The sequence below is a fragment of the Sorex araneus genome, chromosome 3 (assembly GCF_027595985.1).
Source record: "Sorex araneus isolate mSorAra2 chromosome 3, mSorAra2.pri, whole genome shotgun sequence".
NCBI lineage: Eukaryota > Metazoa > Chordata > Mammalia > Eulipotyphla > Soricidae > Sorex > Sorex araneus.
In genome coordinates this window covers 174,262,720-174,283,814 of record NC_073304.1, presented here as the reverse complement: position 1 = coordinate 174,283,814, position 21,095 = coordinate 174,262,720, and the positions used below count along the sequence as shown (strand labels likewise).

Here is a 21,095-nt window from a genome sequence, read left to right as displayed (position 1 = left end):
TGATGCCAGGAATCTTAGTAGAAATGGCCACATGCCAGACATGCGCTAACCCCTGTCTGACCTCTTCAGTCCCCAAGAAATGCCATTTCTTACAGCCACACCCCTCAAATCTGCACCAGCAAAAGGAACTTTTTTTCTGTCTGTGTTTTTTCTTCTGTGCACTGGGTAAAAACTGAGCTGACCACTAAGTGAATGATGCTTGGAGGGCATCTCAGGATGGGAGATGTGTGCTGAAAGGAGGCTATAGACCAAACATGATGGCCACTTACTACCTGCATTGCAAACCACAACACCCAAAAGGAGAAAGGGAAAGAGAATGTGCCTGACACAGAGTCCGGGGGTGGGAAGGGATGGGATGGTGGGAGGGATATTGGGAACATTGGTGGTGGAGAACGGGCAGTGGTGGGGGGACAGATACTCAATTATGTATGACTGAAACATAATCATGAAAGTTTGTAGGTCTGTAACTCTATCATATGGTGATTCCTTGTCACTGTCACTGTCACTGTCACTATCATCCCATTGCTCATCGATTTGCTCGAGCAGGCACCAGTAACATCTCCATTGTGAAACCTGTTGTTACTGTTTATGGCATATTGAATAGGCCACAGGCCGCTAACCAGGCTCTACCTTGCAGGCAAGATACTCTCGGTAGCCTGCTGGGCTCTCCGAGAGGGGCAGAGGAATGCAAGGCTAACGCCCTACCCGCTGTGCTGTTGCTCCAGCCTGGTGCTATCGCTCCAGCCTGCTGATTCATTAAAAAATAAACAAATAAAACTGAGCTGACCAAAAGGCTCATGGTGAGACACAGCAGAGGGCGGCAGGGGCTGAGGGAGAGGCTGGCATTAGACGTGGGCGGCCATCGAGTGCCAGGATCACATCGGCATCAGCTAGGAGCACAGAGCAGCGGGACTGTTGGGCCCCTCACTGGGCTGGCCTCCAGCGGACAAGGGCCCCGGGTGGGGTCTCCAGCTCCCTGATTGCAAGCCCACATCAGGGCCCTCCTCTGCATGCCTCACTGGGGTGATACCCCCACACGTACAACCTAGCAGGCAGCCAGCCATCTATGAGTTGAACTTAAAGTACCAGGCAGCTGCTGATCTTATATCATCGAAAATAAAAAATAAAAATAAAACCACAAAATGGCCCAGACTTGCAACCACATTTCAAGCTTCGAATCTCACTCAGCTGGAAAAAATCCCCAGTGAAGTGGCTGTTCAGTAGCTTCTTGGGAACTCCCAGAAAGCCACTGCAAGGCTCCGCCACTTGAGGGGAGCAGGAGGAGCCGTGCAGAAGCCCAGGAAAAGAGGGACCCCAAGAGGGAGACTGTGTGGGCGCGGTGGGACACTGGAGCTCTGGAGAAACAGGTGGAACCCTCAAGGAGTGACTGTAATGGAAGCGGGCGGGGCAGACCCTGGTCTTTCTCTCTAGAAGGATTTAGGGGCTTCACCCAACAGGGCTGGTGGTGCTTGAAGCGTCATCTCCCGACAGAGACCGAGAAAGGAGGGGTCTGAGTTCCAGGTCAGGCACTTGTTCTGCCTGTGGCAGCCCTGAATTTTATCTCTGGAACTACATATGGTCCCCCAAGCCTTAGAGTGATCTTGAATGCTGTGGGCGAGGACCTGCTAAAGAGAGAGAGGGAGAGAGGGAGGGAAAGAGAAAGAGAAGCATTTATTTTGCAGGTGAAAATAGGAAGGGGGACAGAGAGATGACTAGGCCATGGCGGGGTTCCTCTTCCATCTTACAAGATGCCCTAACTGCCATGCTTGTAGGAATCTCCAGCTGAGTGAACGTTCAACAGCACCCAAATCCCTGCCCTGGAACTTGCAGTGAAAATAAGAGAGGTACGAAGGATAGTACAATTGTTCGTGCATGCTAGTCATGTATCTGACCAGGGTTTAATTCCTGGCATCACATGGTCCCCCCAGAGCAGCCCTGGGTGCCACCCTGGAGGAAGTGTCCCGGGCATCCTGAGCACTGTCGCACCCAAATAGCCTATCCTTCTGGGCCTTGGTACTGAAGTGGAACTGCAGATTTGAGCACAGCTGGGGATGGGGTCAACAAACCCAACCATCCAGCCTGGAGAAAGCAGGGAACTGGACAAGGGAGGCTACAAGTTCACCTACCTTCTCCTGCAGCCACCAGCTCTGCCACAGCCAAGAGAAAACAAGGGAGGCCAGGAGTTCTGGGAATACCCCACCCTCTTCTAGGGACCAACTCTAAAGTAGCGACTCTGTGAACAAGGGATCTGTGAGAAATTCTGAAGCTATTATACTTTCACTTTCGCTGGGTGAGCCAGAACTCTCCAGAGCTAGAATGTTCACTGTCCTGCCTTTGCCCCGCCTCGGCCAAGGAAAAATCAGAGCCCAAACAGGAAAAGAGAAGGAGCCCTACACATTCCCCGACCCACAGAGAAAATGCCAAAACATTAGAAACAATAACATCAAAAACTAGCTTCTTGTGCAAGAGAGGCTTGCTGTGTCCTGGGTCCCTGCTAATAATACTTTGTGCTGTCATCAGGGAACCATGTGGGGAATAGCTGCAATCTCAAGTCCTCTTCTCTGCTTGGAGTCATTTATCCAAGCTGTCCCCATAGCAAGGAAGAAAGGATGAGGCATTGGCACAGAGGCCAAGTCTGTAGTCACACAAGACAGGGTGCCTGATGGCACTTCACCTGGACCCAGAAACGTGAGCTCCCTTCCTGGGTGAAGTGGTAAAGGAAACTGCATTTCCTACATGCCTTATTTCAAAGTGATCTATGAAAGCTGAGGCTTCCAAAAGATCACTGCTGTTGAGAATCTGTTTAGGGAGAAGGGGGTGGGATGTGTGAAGAGCCAGCTGGGCTGGAGTCTCAGCCATGGGCCCACTGCAGCCTCCCACGCTCTCTGCATCTCTGGACTTCCCTATAAAATGGGGATATTAAACATACTCATTTCCCTGGGTTGTTCTCAAAGATGGAACTGGTCTTTTCTCTCTCTCTCTCTCTCTCTCTCTCTCTCTCTCTCTCTCTCTCTCTCTCTCTCTCTCTCTCTCTCTCTCTCGCTCTCTCTCTCTCTCTCTCTCTCTCTCTCTCTTTTATGGTGGGGGTTGGGAGGATGTGAGTTTAGGTCAGAGCCACAGTGTTATTCCAGCTTATTCCTGGCTCTGTATTCAGGGATCATCTCTGCCAGTGCTCAGTAAATTATATCTGTCACTATCATTGTCATCCTGTTGCTCATCGATTTGCTTGAGCGGGCACCAGTCAGTAACTGTCCATTGTGAGACTTTCTGTTACTGTTTTTTGGCGTATCAAATATGCCATGGGTAGCTTACCAGGCTCTTCTATGTGGGTGAGATACTTTTGGTAGCTTGCCGAGATGTCCGAGAGGGGCAGAGGACTGGAACCAGGGTTGGCCACATGAAAGGCAAACGCCCTACCCGTGGTGCTATCGCTCCAGCCATATATATATATATATATATATATATATATATATATATACATATACATATATATATATATAGTGAGGGGATCAAATCACATACAAAGCAAGCATTTTAGCCCCTGTACTCTCCTGTACTCTCTCAAACCTTCACTTTTGCATTAAAAATGACCAAAAATAAAGAAATATTCCAAACAATAGGACAGAAGCAGACGCCTATAGAAATGCCAATGAATTGCAGTGAATTGCAACACCAGTGAATTGTAACCTATTCTTCTCATCAGAGTAGGGTTTGCACAAACTCTGGCAGATATGTGGAATATTGGACTATTTTTCATCATAGTCATGCTGTGACAAGGCTTCCAGATTTGTGTATTTTAGAGTATTGTTGCATAAAACTGGTTGTGAACATTAACTATATTCATATACTGAATAATTTTGCTCTTTTACCTATCCCATATTGAATCATGGAGACATTTATTTTGTTTGAGGTCATATTTAAAATGAAAAAAACACATTGAGGCCTGGAGTGTTAGAACAGCAGGTAGGGCGTTTGCCTTGTACACGGCCGACCCAGGTTCAGTTCCCAGCATCTCATATGGTCCCCCAGCACTGCCAGGAGTAATTCCTGAGTGAAGAGCCAGGAGTAACCCCTGAGCATCGCTGGGTGTGACCCAAAAAGGAAAACACGCGCGCACACACACACACACACACACACACACACACACGCACGCACACACACATACATTGAGATGTGAAGACTTTATATGTCTTTACTTAAACTTTATTGCACAGAACTTCACTCCAGAGTGGCCTGTGCTATTCTTTTAAGGGATGGATTTTCTTTATTTTGTGCAAAGCGACCATGCAACATCTTATAGCCTAGTTTACCCTCTCAGAGAACCTGGCAAGCTACAGAGACTTTCCTGCCGGCATGGGGGAGCCTGGCAAGCTTCCCATGGCGTATTTATATGCAAAAACCAGCAACAATGATGGATCTCATTCCCCTGACCCTGAAAGAGCCTCCAATGTGGCACCATTGGGAAGGATGAGTAGAGAGGCTTCAAAAATCTCAGGATTAGGGCAAATGGAGATGTTACTTAGACCACTAGAAAAAATCAGCGATCAACGGGATGATGATGATGATGAAAACTGAAACGCCTAGTCGAAGTCTGAGTTCTTCATTGCATTATGATTACATATTTAAACAATAAATGATTGACAGTGATTAACAGATAGGGGAAGCAGAGGCTGAAGATAAACACAAAGAAATGGGAGTGCCTCATATTGACAGACATAATATGAGGTGTGAGACAGCATTTGTCATATTGTGTCAGTCAATGTTCAGCCACCATGTTCACGCTTTCATGAATTTTGTCTCTCCCCACACTAGCCCTGCAGGAATATAAAGGACCACACGGAGCTGAGTGAGTTCATCCTGCTGGGAATCCTCAGACCCAGGGAGTGAGACTGTGCATGTGTCCTCTTCTTGTTCATTTACCTCTTCACCCTGGTCGGCAATTTACTCATCCTCATAGCAATCCTTTCCTCCCCCACCCCCATGTACTCTTCCTGGGACTTCTGCCTATATTCGACATGTTCTTCCTTCAGTGACCTGTCCCAGGATGCTGCTCTATCTCTCTGGCCAGAGCCGGGCTGTTTCTTACAAAGGCTGTTCTTCTACCAGCTCTTCTTCTGCCACTTCCTGAGATCTACAGAGGCTGCCTCTACTCAGTGATGGCCTATGACCACTTTCTCTGATGTGCCCTTTTTGGATGAACTGATATAATCTATATTTGTGAGTTTGTATACTCCTTGTAGAACTTTGGCAAAATTACACATTACATCATCTCTCACAAGCGGACCCCCCGTTCTTCCTCCTCATAACTGATGAGGCTGGGTACGCACAATGTGGAAAATTGTGTCATTTAGACTTAACATGCAATTGGCTATTATTAAGAAAAATTTAATGGTATTTTATTAACTTTTCAATGATATTTTATTCTCACACCATCATTATCAGAAATTCCCCTATAATTAACAGTTAAAACAAACAATGAACAACCCCCAAGAGCAAAGCTACTAAACAAAAGCCACTAACTCATTTTAAAACTGTAAAGAATATCAGAGTAATGGAGGAGGAATAATGACTTCTGAAAACAGTGTCTTTTAAAAGATACAAGGTATGTCGCACCAGGAGGGAAAGTGTTTTTCTCTCTTGGCTTTTTTTTTTTCCGGGCACGTATGGCGACCATCATTTTATGAGCACAAAAAGGAGGTATGAGCCTGTAGCAACGGGATGGGACGCGCGGGTGATCCCAGGACAGGGGTGGTACCGGCCCCGCCCTCTGCCGAGATATAGTGCAAAGGCCGCACATGTGCGGCCTTTCCGCTGCTGCACGAGCATGATCCCAGAGGCCAGCTAAACTACTTTGGACACCAGCAGCTTCTTGCAGAAATGTCTCTAGACTGTAAACTGAGCCACGGCCCTATGTCGCACCAGGAGGGGAAGGGTTTTTCTCTCTTGGCTTTTCCTTTCCGGGCACGGCATGGCGACCACCATTTTATGAGCACCACAAAAGGGAGGTGCAAGCTTGCAGTGATGCAATTTCTGGCAGAAATTTCCCTGGACTTACTTACTAAAATACAGAAATCCAAAACCTCATATCTCTTAATTGTCAGCAACGGAAAACAAATTATCAATTGCTTCCTTTTCATTCTGGTCTGAATTTGGGGGGGAAACTCCAAACAATAATAGTGAGTTTTTTGTTGAAATACTGAATGTAATCAAAGTAAAGTGAAATCTATCAGCTACACAGGTGGGGAGTGAGGGTGGGGATGGGGGAGAGGTATACTGGGGTTCCTGGTGGTGGAATATATGCACTGGTGAAGGGATGGGTGTTAAGCATTATATAACTGAGACTTAAGCCTGAAAGCTCTGTAACTTTCCACATGGTGATTCAATAAAAAAAATTAAATAAATAAATAAAGGATACATGATAAATGTGTACTCCCTCCACCTTCAAAAAATAATAAATTCCATAACAGAAAATGTCAGGGAATTTATAAACACTATCTCATAAAATTTCACTTTATTTTTCCTTTTTGGGTCACACCCAGAAATGCACAGGGGTCACTCCTGGCTCATGCACTCAGGAATCACCCCTGGCGGTGCTCAGGGGACCATATGGGATGCTGGGATTTGAACCCGGGTCGACCGCATGCAAGGCAAATGCCCTACCCGCTGTGCTATCACTCCAGCCCCAAATTTCACATTTTCTCTGTAATACAATTAAAGTGCCATTTATTTTTTTCTTTACTTAAAAGTTATTAATTATTATAGCAGAGCAGGCATTTACCTTGCACACAGTCGACCCGGGTTCAATTCCTCCCTCCCTCTCAGAGAGCCCAGCAAGCTACCGAGAGTATACTGCCTGCAAGGCAGAGCCTGGCAAGCTACCCATGGCATATTCAATATGCCAAAAACTGTAACAAGTCTCACAATGGAGACATTACTGGTGCCCGCTCCAGCAAATTGATGAACAATAGGATGACAGTGCTATAGTGCTATAGTGCTACTATGATTTAATATTGTTAAGTTATGGTTTCCTGTGTACATATTTCCATTCACGAACTATAACATTAATCCATACAAGACCATGGAGATGCTAGAGGCCAACGGAGCCAATGAGGAAGACAGAACTTCAGAGCAGAACCTTCCTGTCCTCAGGGGTGGCCCTCTCAATAAGGCTACAGTTTCTTCCACACAATGTGAGGGTAGGAGAGAGTTTGACAGTTGAAAGATGGCAGGTAACAGCCACCCTGAACATGGGAGAGAAAATAAATGGGCCTAAGGTTTATGTCCCATGGCAAAAACAGGCTGATTGGCAGGACTGAACTTCAGAGATTCCCAGTACGTTCCGCTGACTCTCCAGAGTACTGTGTACTACTATGCCATCCCTGAGATCCCTGAACAGCCAACACTTGATTGTTCCCTATACCCAAAAGCACCTGCTCCAGGCATCCTGGGATTAATCAAGGAAAAGCCTTAGAGAGATGATGAGATCATTTAAAATCCTGAAAAAAGCAGAGATAAAAGATTTAATGCTGACAAATCATGCCAGGTGAGAAGACAGACATCAGATGAACAGCATCCTTTTACTGAGTTTTTTGACTGAAAAAGAAGACAGCTGGCGTCTGGGTTCTCAAACCCAAGTCAAGTTCCCTGGGCCCCCAGGAGCTGAAGATGAACCACAGAGAATCTTCGGGTCAAAGGAGGGGAAATGCTGCTTTGCCTTCCAGGGGCCAGTCAAGAGCCCGTGGGCCACGTGAGTGCTCAGAGCATCGCTCTCTTTCTCAACTTATACTTTTCCCTCCAATCGAGTCTAAGGTGCCAGGACCGTGGAAACTAGGCCATTCCATATGCTTTTTATGCAACGAATGAAGGTCTGCTGAGTTCAAATCACATAAAAATTCATTCATTTATATTTGTATTCTGAGCTACTATTTTGTATCTGTTTCTGTCTAGGCACCGGAGAGCTAAGTTTTATTCAAACTTACACTGGGCAGTAGGAATGTGGGGTGGGGTCAGAACACCTGACTAGGGCACCTGACACCCTGCGTTTCCTCCTAGCAACATGTATACACACACAAACAGGAACCAACACAAAATGAGTTCGTTATATCCCTGACCCCGGAGGGTGAAGATTTACTTCTACTTCATTGAAAACATGACCTTAGTATACAAAGCTATGAAATTCATTCTTCTGGTCCCTTCCTATTCTCTGAAGATTGCTAATTTCATCTTCAATGGCTAATGTCCCTGCTACTTTCCAAAAATGGAATATTTCTCAAAGTCTGGTTTGAAGCCACATTTACTTCTCTTGTTCCCTTTTCTCATGACCACCAGTAGATTTAAGATATCTACTGTGATAATCTTATGGTAACTGCTTGACAAATTATATGGCAGGATTGAGTTGAACCTTGATTCAGAGACACATTTTTCTAATAGAAATAAAAAATCTTATTAGTAATATAAATTCTATTATTACTTTATTGCCTTATTACCCTACTATTACACATTCATTATTACTTTAATTCTCATTTCAGGCTTCATGATGTCTGATGACTAAGGAGCTGGCTGCCAACATGGTAAGGGATCTAAATAGTAATATTAAAATGTTAGAAAGGATAAGAGGCATGTTTGTTAAAACAAGGACAAAAATCATCTGAATTTCTGCTTTTTTCATGATAAATTTCTTCTATCTCCTTGCTTTCACTTTTTAAATCAAGGAGAAATGAGACCTATACTGCAACAGTAACAGAAAAGTGACTGGTATTCCCCTGGTGTCCCCTTGACAGAACCCTAAGCGGGCTAACATTTTACAGCACCTGGGATGGTTCAGAGGGCTTCAGGCTAGCATGCAGGGTGTGGGGTGCAAGACAGTTAGTGAAGCTGTGGTTCTGATTCCTCCATAACAAGGCATTTTCGGTGATTAGCATAACCCAGAAGAGATGCTCATGGTTGCACAAGGGGATTTACAAACACTCTCCCCAGGCCCCAGATACTGTAAGGATTTCCTATTCATGACTCTCCTGCTACTATTGTCAGAGGTTAACAGGGTCTTCTAACCGTGCCCAAAAGAACAAATAGCAGTTGGTGGTACCTGCAAGATGACAAATGTCATCTTTTAAGTGCTCTCTCTGCATTTTCCAGTCAAATCTACTCAATAACCCTTCTAATACATTACTGTCCCTTCTAAAAAAAAAAAAACAGAAAATGAAAGATAGCAAAGTCACAAAATGAGAAATCAGGGGTCTACACTCAAAATCAAACTGACTGATAAGAAAGTTACCCCACAGTACCCTCTCCCCTGAGTCTGACTGAATCTGTGCTGAGCCCACGAGGATGCCCAGGAGAGAGACGCTAATGCAGACCGTGGGCACTCAGCCATGTCCGTTTCTCATCACGCTCACACAAACTGAGTCTCCAGTTTGAGTCCCAGAAACCCTGAAAGCAGATTAAAGAACCTGGTGAAAATATGAAAACTAGTTATGTTCCAACATGAATCCCAAGAGATACCCAGACTCTGTCACTGTTAATGTCACCCCGTTGCTCATCGATGTGCTCGAGCGGGCACCAGTAACGTCTCCATTGTGAGACCTGTTGTTACTGGTTTTGGCATATCGAATACCCACGGGTAGCTTGCCAGGCTCTGCTCAGGTGGGCAGGATACTCTAGGTATCTTGCCAGGCTCTCTGAGAGGTATATGATTTGTTGCCTACTGTAAAATATGGTGTGGTAATTATGGAAAATGAGTAGGAAAGTGTCTTATAATGTGTCCAAAAACAGCTTGGAGTGTGGCGGCCGTTGGGTATTAGAGGTCGGCTGCCGGGGCTGGGTTCCTTGGGGTAGGGAGGGTTCTCACCTGCCCCACTCTGTGGCGCCCCGAGTGAAAACAGCCTGGTGTGGAGCTTGCTGGTATGGCTATGGGGGCCTCATTTTATACTCATGTCTGAGAGGAGCAGCCATTGAGATATGGAGGGTAACCATGAGGGGATTATCTGGTGCATTTTCTATTAATTATGAATATTCTTCTACACAGCAGAGGAAAGGGGGCCCATTCTCCATCCTTAATTTCCTTCACTTCAAGTACAAGTGATTCATTCCCAGAAATTACACAATGGTCAAAATTTATCTTGCCACTCCTAGTTCAGGAATTATTTACTCTACCTCTGAAGGAACAGTTAAGTGCCTTTCATGAGGCATGGAAATTCAAGCTGAAAATAGGTTCACTATAATCATCACTTTCTGAGGCATTCTTTTTCTGACAATAGATTATGTTTTGCATCACCATGAGGTACACTTACAAATGTTTGAGTTGTTCATGTTTGAGTTTCAGTCATACAATGATCAAACACCCATCCCTCTCCACAAGTGTACATTTTCCACATCAATGTCCCCATTATGCATACCCCATTTCCATCCCACCACTCCCACTAACTCTATAGAAGATAATTTCCCTATTACTCTCTCTCTCCTTTTGGGCACTATAGTTTGCAACACAGATACTGAGAGGCCGTCATATTTGGTCCTTTATTTATTTTCACCACACATTTGCCATCCCGAGAAATCCCTCCAGTGATCATTGTCTTAGTGATCCCTTTTTGATTCCAGATGCCTTCTCCCCCAGCTCATGAGGCAGGCTTCCAAATAAGGCAATTTTAGAATATTTTCAGAAAATCCTAAATTTCTATTCAAGTGAATATATTTACTGGGTGTTAAATTTTCCTAATGCCTGGAGATAAACTGGTCCTGATAACAGGTCTGTTCATGGAACACTGCTTATTTTATGAAACAGTATTAACTTGCCAGGTAATGGCAGGCACTGTGAACACCACAGATTCAATCACTGATCTCTGTGCTTTTTTCCAGGGAGTTTGCACTCTAATCGAAGCAAAATTCATTCCATCAGAATTTTTTATTGGCTAGTTAATGCCATTGCTGCAGCAACAACTAATTTTTAAAGGTAAAACTTCCATTATTTCTAATAGGAAGATCTGAAATTGGTCAGAATATATTTAGAAGTCAGGTGATCATAAATAGAAATGTACATATACTTTGCATCTCAAAAAATCATGCAAATTAAAATTTTAAGTAAAAATTTATTTTTGACAATTCACAACATTCTTTCAATTCAGCCTTGTAATAGAGAAGGTCACTGCAGACCACAGAGCATTTTAAGTCAAACCATTCAGTGTATATAGAAATCCTTCAGAGAAAAACTAATTTCAAACTCACAGGAGTAAAATGGCATTGCTTAGTCTAGGGAGGGAGAATGGACGTTCCTAATGAAAGAGTATAAAGACAGTAATGCAAAATGAGTAAGTTTGGGAGATCAGATGCAAAACAGTGCCTAGAGCTAATCCTTAGAATTTAAGAAGGTATATCTTAAAAAAATTATATATACCTTTTGTTTTGTTTTGGAAGTACAGCTGGCTGTGCTTGGCGCTTACTTCTGGCTCTGTGCTCAGAGATCATTCTTAGCTATGCTCAGAAGAGCCATTTGGGGTGCCCTGGACTAAACCCAGGCCAGATGCATGCAAATCAAATGTCCTGCCACTTGTACTATCTCTACAGCCACTAAATATTATTATTTAAAACAAAAAACAGCAAAGGTACAGAATTAAAAGATTTAATTGAACTAATGATCCAAAAATAAAATTATCAAAAAATATTAAATGTCCCCTACCTATATCTGCAGATATTATATTCAATGAAAACTGACCACCTACATAGCACAAATTCACCTTTAAATAATGAAATTCATCACCATATCCAATTATATTTCTGTAAATATTTTGATGAACATTGCCATTAATAAAATTCTCACAGCAAAAATTTACCAAACACAACCACTGAAATGTAATCCATATCTAAGGATCATTACACCTTCAACAACCCATCTCTCTAGATGTGTGTGTATAAACCTGAGTGTAGAATGGAGGGATGGAGAGAGCAGAGGATCACATCTTTGACATCCACGGTCAGGGAAACAAACTCTAAAGAAACTATAACCATGCTTCCAGGTTGGAACTGTGACATCATTGGTAGCAGAACTGAATTGGATGAATAAATTATCAGACCTTAATTTAATCCATGCAGTAGACACTATATCAAATATAGGAGCACTATATTTAATTTCATTTGGGGTCCAAATTCATAAAACAAATGGGATATCTAAGAATGAAGGTACTTACAAGTCTCTGGACCTGTAATTAACTTTGGTAGATGGCCTCATTGTTTTTGTTTACACAGACACCACCAATATGAACGTATTGATTGGATAGTCAACGTGTCATATTGTGTCTGTCAATGTTCGGCCTCCACGTTCACGCTTTCACAAGTTTTGTCTCTCCCCTGACTAGCCCTACAGGAACATGAGGAACCACACAGAGCTGAGTGAGTTCATCCTGCTGGGAATCCCTCAGACCCAGGGAGTGGAGACTATGCTCTTTGTCCTCTTCTTGTTCATTTACCTCTTCACGCTGGTCGGCAATTTACTCATCCTCATAGCAATCCTTTCCTCCTCTGCCCTTCACACCCCCATGTACTTCTTCTTAGGACTGTTGTCCATTTTTGATATAGTATTGCCAACAGTGACCTGTCCCAAGATGCTGTTCTATCTCTCTGGCCAGAGCCGGGCCATTTCTTACAAGGGCTGTGCCACACAGATCTTCTTCTACCATTTCCTGGGAGCTACTGAAGGCTGCCTTTATTCTATGATGTCCTATGACCGCTTTGTGGCCATCTGCCACCCCCTGAGGTATACACTCATCATGAGACCTGAAGTCTGCGTGGGTTTGGTTATAGGAGCCTGGTCACTGGGCTGTGTTCATGCCTCCATCCTGACCTCCTTCACTTTTAGACTCAACTACTGTGGCCCGAATCAGGTGGACTACTTCTTCTGCGACATCCCGGCTGTCCTTCCGCTGGCTTGTGACGACACCTCGAAGGCCCAGACAGTAGGTTCCATAGCCGTCAGCTTTCTGGCTCTACTGTATTGGTGCACTATTTGCCTCTCCTACCTGCGCATTGGGATTGCCATTTTGAGGATCCGGTCCACAGAGGGCAGGAAGAAAGCCTTCTCCACCTGCAGTGCCCACCTCGCTGCCATCCTCTGTGCCCTTGGACCAATAATCATCATCTATCTGCAGCCCACACCCAACCACTTGGTTGATGCCATAGTTCAAATATTTACTAATATCGTTTCGCCCATGCTGAACTCACTCATCTATTCCTTAAGAAACAAAGAAGTGAAAACATCACTGAAAAGAGTGTTTCAGAGAGTAATGCTTTCTTCTGAAGAATAAATTCTAGATTTTGCAATGGATTTTGGAAATTGCTCCCTAATATCATCATCTTATTCTGTCCTCTTAATATACTAGCAAATAATTTAAAACACTCCCTCCAGGGGCTGAAGCAATATCACACAGCAGGTAGGGCATTTGCCTTGCACACGACCAACCTGGGTTTGATTCCCAGCATCCCGTATGGTCCCCTGAGCACCACCAGGAGTGGTTCTTGAATGCAGAGCCAGGAGTAACCCCTGAGCATCACCAGGTGTGACCCAAAAAGCAAAAAAATAAATAAAAATAAATAAATAAATGAAATGCTTCCTCCAAAGAGTTCTTTATTGTTTGACTAAGATGATTTATATTTTTGTTGTTCTGTATTCCTTGGGAACTGGGACCATAGAGGCAGGCTGGGGGAGGGGCGCTGTGGGAGGGAAACTGGGGACACTGGTGCTGGGAAACATACACCCGTGGAGAGACGAGTGTTGGAACACTGTATGGCTAAAGTCTAATCATGAAAAGCTTTGTAAGGGTAAAAAATTAAAAAACAAAGAAACATTAACACAGAAGGTTTAACAAGAGAGCTTAGTAACCCTCGGTCAAGGCCTTAATGTCCTCATGGTGAGATTCGACAATTTTCACAAATTTTATTCTATAGAAATATTTTTTGATCATTCCATTAGCCAGTTATGGAAAACAAACAATATAAAATAAATCTCTGTGGGTCTACTACTAAGACTGGTTTGAAAAATGTCTGGAAAAATGGAGAATTTTGGTGAAGGGAAGAAGACAATGGTGGTGGGATTAGTGTTGGACTATTGAATACCTGTTACAAATTATCATGAACAACTTTGTAAACCACGATGTTTACATAAAGTGGGGGGGAGAGCGAAAAAAAAAAGAAAATCAAAAGATATATCAAGTAGTAAGATACAGAAACCTGTGCTAAGTATTGGACATGCTATAATAAACATCTGTTTTCAAACTAGAATGAAGATTGCCATCAAATACCAATTTTTTATGTGTCAAAATTTTTTATGAGCTGCTGATAGTTAATCATAATGAATTACAATTTGGGGTATTCAGAAGTATTGCCAGTATAAAAAGGGAGAGGTGTGGGTAAGCTCAAGTTTGACAACTTTGGAAAACTGGTAAGAGTACCTTGCCATGTAAGGGGTAACACAGACAAAAAGTTTATGAATGAGTCTCTAAAAAATGAAATCAACCTGGATATACCATAGATTTTAGTTTTTTTTTCTTTCAGAAGCTCAGTTCTGGCCTCAGCTTCATAATAGTCATGCACTGTTCAGAAAACAACAAAATTCTGATTCATGTCATTTGTATACCACCAACACCCCTCTATGTCCATGTTGCACAATTTAATAGTTTGACATTTATCCCATGTGTCACAAGCTGATATTACAAATAACCCACTTCTTTGTTTCACTTTATCATTATTAGATTGATGATGTTGAATCCTTACCAATTTTGAAAATAATGTTAATTTTATATAGAATAGGCTATTATGATGAAAAGATTCCTGAGATCCAAATATTTTTCTCAATTCAGTAGCGTGAGGCTTAATCTTTTTTAATTACTAGCATTTAAACCAAACAATGAACAACCAAAGAGATAAAAAATACAAAATCAAAACCCTAAACTATTAAAAATTGGGATGGATAAAATAAAGAGTAAAAACAATACAGCTCACTCTTCAATTAAAAAAGGATAAAAAAAATTTAATACATAAAGGGAACTTTTCACTAAAGAAGTAAAGATTACTGGAACTCATTTAAAATGATAAAATTTGGGGCTGGGGTGATAGCACAGTGGGTAGGGAGTTTGCCTTGCACGCGGCCAACCCAGGTTCAATTCCCAGCATCTGTCTCATATGGTCCCCTGAGCACCGCCAGTGGTAATTCCTGAGTGCAGAGCCAGGAGTGACCCCTGTGCATTGCTGGATGTGACCTAAAAAGCAAAATAAATAAATAAATAAAGTGATAAATGTTCTGTTTCCGGCATCAATAAAAAAATTTTAAATCTTAGGAGAAAAATATCAGGAAGTTTATAAACTGACTCGGGAGTTGAATTCGGCTGTGAAATACTGTTGCATTCGATTTACATATTGTAATATTAATTCGGAGAAAACCAGGAAGCTAATTTAGGCTGTAGAACTAATGAGGAATAACTTCAAATTTTCAACAGAGTCTCTCATTTCCAAGGTAGGCACTTTCAGTAAGGCTACAGCGTCTTATCCACCTAGAAAGTGAAGGAAAGAGTATGAAAGACGAAAAATGGCAGATAAGCAGCCCAATCTCTGGGTATAGAGAGAAAGAACATTATGAGATGTGTCCTCAGAACAGAAAAACAGGCCAGGGATGGGGCCAGGGTGATGCACAACTTCAGCAATTCCCAACACATTTTACGGATTCTCCTGAGTAATGTGCAACGAACCCCACCCTGAGCTCTCTCAGCTGCTAGCAATTAATGATTCCCTATACCCAGAAGACTCCTGCTTCTGTGTCTTGGGATATACCATGGGTTATACTCCAGAGAGATGATGAGATCATTTTAAATCCTGCAAAGATCAAGAGACTTCTAACTCTGAGGAAATCACCCAGGAGAGAGGACAGAGAGCAGATTACAGCATCCTTTCTCTGTATCATTTGACCAAGACAGAAGACAGTCAGGGTCTATAGTTCTAAAACCCAATCCAAAGTCCATGGCCCCTGGGAGGCTGGAGATGAGAGCTCCATGGCACCACAGAGAATCTGCAGCTCTAAGAAGGGGAAATTCTGTGTTGTCCTCCCTGAGCCGGCCATGAACCCGTGGACCAGGTGAGTGCTCAGAGCATCTCTCTGTTTTTCAACCTTAATTTTTCTCTTTGTTTTGGCAGCCTAGCTCAGCCCTGAGATTTTAACAGCCTCTCCTTGCTCATCCTTCTCAATGCTTCCATACTGGGGGCTCTTCCAGGGTCAGGGGAATGAGGTTCAGGGGAATGAGGCCCATTTTTGTTACTGTTTTTAGCATATCGAATACGCCAAGGGTAGCTTGCCATGCTCTGCCGTGTGGGTGGCATGTTTGTTCAGGGTCTTCCTCAAGACCCTTAACAGACAGTTTGAGGCTCTTCACGTTCCCGGAGTGAGCAGATGCCATTGGGCTACAATAGCACGTGACAAGGATGAATGGATATGTTACTGGCACCCACTCATGACAAGTGATATAATTTTTCTCTTCACTCTAGAGTCCTGCGGTGCAAAGACTGAAGGAAGAACTCGCAAATGTCTCAGTATCTGTATTTCAAACCATAATGCCCCAAAATATATAGAGTACGAGGGAAATTGTCTGCCATAGAAGCAGAGGGAGAGGTGGGATGGGGGGATACTGGGGACATTGGTGGTGGAGAATGTGCACTGGTGGAGGGATAGGTGCTCGATCATTTTATGACCAAAATTCAAATATGAAAGATTTGTAAGTGTATCTCATGGTGATTCAATTTAAAAAAAAAGGTCGACTATATCAGAAAATAAACAACCCTCGAAACTATGGGAAGAGATCTTTGCTCCATTAACTGTGTCAGTGTTTCATCACCACACACACACACACACACACACACACACACACACACACACACATGCATACACACACGATTTCCATGTAGAATATATCTCTGACTTGAAGAAAACATAACTTCAATATCATGGAGAAAATTACCTTTAAGATCTGGTAGCATACTCCACCCAATAATGAGCAGATTTGTAACTGTTTATCTCACAGTGATTCAGTAAAAAAAAAAAAAAAGAAAAGAACTGGGGCGGGAGAGATAGTATAGCAGATAAGGCTCTTACCTTGATGCTCTACCCCCAGAACCCCATAAGGTCCCAGAGTCCTCCTGGCATAGTCTCTGAATACAAAATGAGGAGCATGCATTGAGCACAGCTGGGTGTGGCACATTCTCCTCCCCCCTGAAAAAAATATCAGAAAAAAATCAACAAATGATGAAGAGAAAGCATTGGAAATACATTCATCTGGTCTCATCAAATTTTCTGAAGAATGCTTATTTCTTCTGGAATAGCCTGTGCTCCCTCTCCTTTCCCCAAAATGAAATATTTCTCAAGGTCTGATTTCATCTCTCTTTGTTTTCTCTTTCCCCTTTCTCTCTTACAACCTCCATCAAGCTTAAAATACTGACAGTCATTTCCCTCTAAGTCATTTCCCTCCTAAGTTCTTTGCAAACAACACCCCAGAACAAATATTGTTAAGCATGAGATCAATTCTTTCATGAGCACCATAACATTAATCTTGGGAGCCATTCTGTCAAGAATTTACCATCTCAAACAAAATAAACATACAATGAGCCCCCCCCCACCCCCCACCCCATGCTCTACCAAGCACAAATACAAGAAGAGCACATATTTTCTGGGAACACGACTGAAGTGGTGCAAGTCTTAATTCAGATTTGAAAGACATAGGGAAGCAAAATCAAAGATTCTCTGTCATTTGGCAGCTTATACCATTGCCATTTTACCTCTTTTTCCTACCATAATTACTTTAGCATTTGACTAAAACTGTAGTGGTAGGCATGAAAATTTTAACTCATTAGTTAAGATGACTAGATGAGGCTCACCAGCTTAGATCTCCATACATTAAATCCAAGTTCTTTTCTATATGCTATGTTGTGTCTTTCTCAGATGAACATTTAAGTCAAGCGGGTATTTTCTGCTCCGTTCAGCAGAGATGCATGGATTTCTAATATGAGTGTAACCTTTCTTATTTTAACTTTCATTCTAAGGTTCCATGATGTTTGCTAACTATGGAATTGGCTGGCAGCCAATTTCAAGATGGTGAGGAGCTTAAAAGCTTTGTATTAAAAATGAAAACTTAAATTATAAGGGACATGTTTTTTAAATAGTAAAATTCATCTGAATTTGAGCTTTTGCCAAATTTGTGCTAATTTCCACAATTTTATCACTAATGCAGCTTTTATTTAAGAGAAAGAAACCAGAAACAATGGAAATGTGACTGAGGTTTCCCCTGGGATGTCACTGACACATCACTGGCACAAAGATGAGCAGGATGCATATTTTACTGCTCTGAATGCTTTAGAGGGCTGGGGGCTGGCTTGTAGGATGTGGGTAACAAGAAGATAATAGATCTGTGGTTCCTATTTCTTCATTACATTTTTCTTGGCAGATTAGCATAATCCAGAAGAGATGAACATGGTTCCGCATAGTATTTTCCAAACACCCTCCCCAAACTGTAGATTACCCACATCAGCGCTACAATGGAATCAGAGATTATATAAAAATGTTTAACTCTTGCTCAGACAAAGGCACAAGAGTTTCCGGTACCTGCAAGATGACAAATGTCACCTTTGATGTTCTCTCTGCATTTTCCTATCAAATTTGAGAAATAATACAGCAGGTAGGGCGCTTGCCTTTCGTGCAGCTGAACTGGGTTCAATTCCTGGCATCCCATGTGGTTCGCCAAGCACCACCAGGAGTAACTCCTGAGTACAGAGCTAGGAGTAACTTTTGAGTATTACCGGGTGTGACAAAAAAACAAAACCGACACCCAGATCTACTCAACAACCATTTAAAAGCAGTACCGTCCTTTTTTAGAGATAGGGAAACAGAAAATAGCAAAGTCTCAAAATGAGAAAGCAGGGGTCTACACTCAAAATCAAACAGACTGATAAGAAAGCCTTCTCCTTTCTTCGCACCACTGCCCACGCCCCTCCAGGAGCTCCCCACAGTGCCCTCTCCCCTGAGTCTGACACTGTGCCAAGCCCACAGGATGCCAGGAGAGAGACACTAATGCAGACAAGGACACTCAGCCATGCCTGCTCCTCAACACGCTCACACAAGCACAAACTGAGTCTCCACTTTGAGTCCCCAAATCCCTGAAAGCAGACTAAGGGAACCCGGTGAAAAGATGAAAACTGGCTATGCCCCAACATGAACCCCAAGGGACCCCAAGACTCTAGGAACCTGGTAAAGCAGAATCTCTACCAAAAGTTGAGATTTTAAGATAACAGTGGAAAAGTGAATCAACTGCATCAGATGTTACTGTAAAGCTATTTTAATTTGAATTCTCCCCAATACAGATACATGTTCTCAGTCTAAAGCCTATGGCTGCATGGAATCTTGTGTCATTTTCTAATTCTCATTTATATCTGTTTTCAGTCACAATATTTTCTATTAATTATAACTTTCCCTTCCATTCCTTCCAGGCCATCCCATTGTCCATTTTTAACTTACATTCTATAATTTCTCTAATAACAATAAACAACCAGCTGGCAGAAATAATGAAAATAAAGGTTCATTCTATCTTTTCTAGTGGAGAAATTATTTACCTCAAAGAATACTTAAGTTCAGGGGCTGGAGCAATAGTCCAGCAAGGAGAGTGTCTGCCTTGCATGCGTCCAAGCTGGGTTTGATCCTGGAATCCATATGGTTTGCTGAGCACTGGGGATGTAGTGCTGAATGAATTACTCCAGGAGTAATTCCTGAGTTCAGAGCAAGGAGGAAGCCCTGAGCATCATCATGTGTGACCCTCCCCCCAAAATATTCAAATTCATTGCATTAGGTCTTGGAGCTCAAGCCAAAAAATGAACTATTATAATTGCTACTTTTAGGAAAAAATGAAAAAAGTGGATTGAAATAGTCTTAACAGAATCTTTTCAGAAAATTCTAATAATTTTTTCAAAAAGCACATTTATTGAGAGCTAAAATTTCCTAATGCCTAGAGATAAGGTGGTCATAACAATAGGTCTCTTCATGGAGCAAAATTGAACCATATCCAACAAATTAATTTCCAAATTAAAATTCACTTATTTACATGGCAAATATCTAATTGCCAGCTATTCACAGGCAATGGGAATAACATCACTAATTTATTTATTTATTTATTTATTTATTCTTTTTTATTTATTTATTTTTCCTGTAACTGTTTTGGATTTTTTTTTCAATGAATCACCATAGAGGTAAGTTACAGATTCACAAACTTTTGTGCTTACGTTACAGCCATACAATGATCGAGTACCCATCCTGCTACCAGTGCCCATTCTCCACCACCAATAATCCCAGTATCTCTCCCACCACCCCCACCCCATCCTCCCACTCCACTCCGCCTCTGTGACAGGGCATTCCCTTTTGGTCACTCTCTCCTTTTGGGTGTTGTGGTTTGCAATATAGGTATTGAGTGGCCATCATGTTCAGTCTACAATCTACTGTAGTTTACATCTCCCATCCTGAGCGGGCCCTCCAAATACCCTTTACTTGGTGGTCCCTTCTCTATATGAGCTGCCTATTCCCCAAGCATGTGCGGCCGGCTTCCAAGCCAAGGAGCAATCCTCCTGGTACACATCTCTACTATTCTTGGGTGTAAGTCTCCCATTCTGCTACTTCATATTCCACAAATGAGTGCAATCTTTCTGTGTCTGTCCCTCTCTTTCTGACTCATTTCACATAACATGATACTTTCCATGTTGATCCACTTATATGCAAAGCTCATGACTTCATCTTTTCTAACAGCTACATAGTGTTCCATTGTGTAGATGTACTAAAGTTTCTTTAACCAGTCATCTGTTCTTGGGCACTCCGTTTTTTCCAGATTCTGGCTATTGCAAACATGCTGTAATGAATATACGAGTGCAGATGTCATTTCTACTATACTTTTTTGCATCTCCAAGATATAGTCCCAGAAGTGGTATTAGTGGGTCAAATGGGAGTTCAATTTCTAATTTTTTTTTTTTTTGCTTTTTGGGTCACACCCTTCGATGCACAGGGGTTACTCCTGGCTCTGCAGTCAGGAATTACC

General features: G+C 42.5%; 1 protein-coding gene across 1 annotated transcript; it reads left to right on the top strand.

Moving 5' to 3' along the window:
* Positions 1-12,359: 12,359 nt before the first annotated feature.
* LOC101558142 (olfactory receptor 148-like) lies at positions 12,360-13,292 on the top strand. The gene has a single exon (XM_004605116.2). The coding sequence runs from the start codon at positions 12,360-12,362 to the stop codon at positions 13,290-13,292; it is 933 nt and encodes a 310-aa protein (XP_004605173.2).
* The last annotated feature ends 7,803 nt before the right edge of the window (positions 13,293-21,095 follow it).

Excerpts from the sequence above, each read along its gene's own strand:
- LOC101558142 (XM_004605116.2), top strand. The coding sequence starts at position 12,360 with ATGAGGAACCACACAGAGCTGAGTGAGTTCATCCTGCTGGGAATCCCT.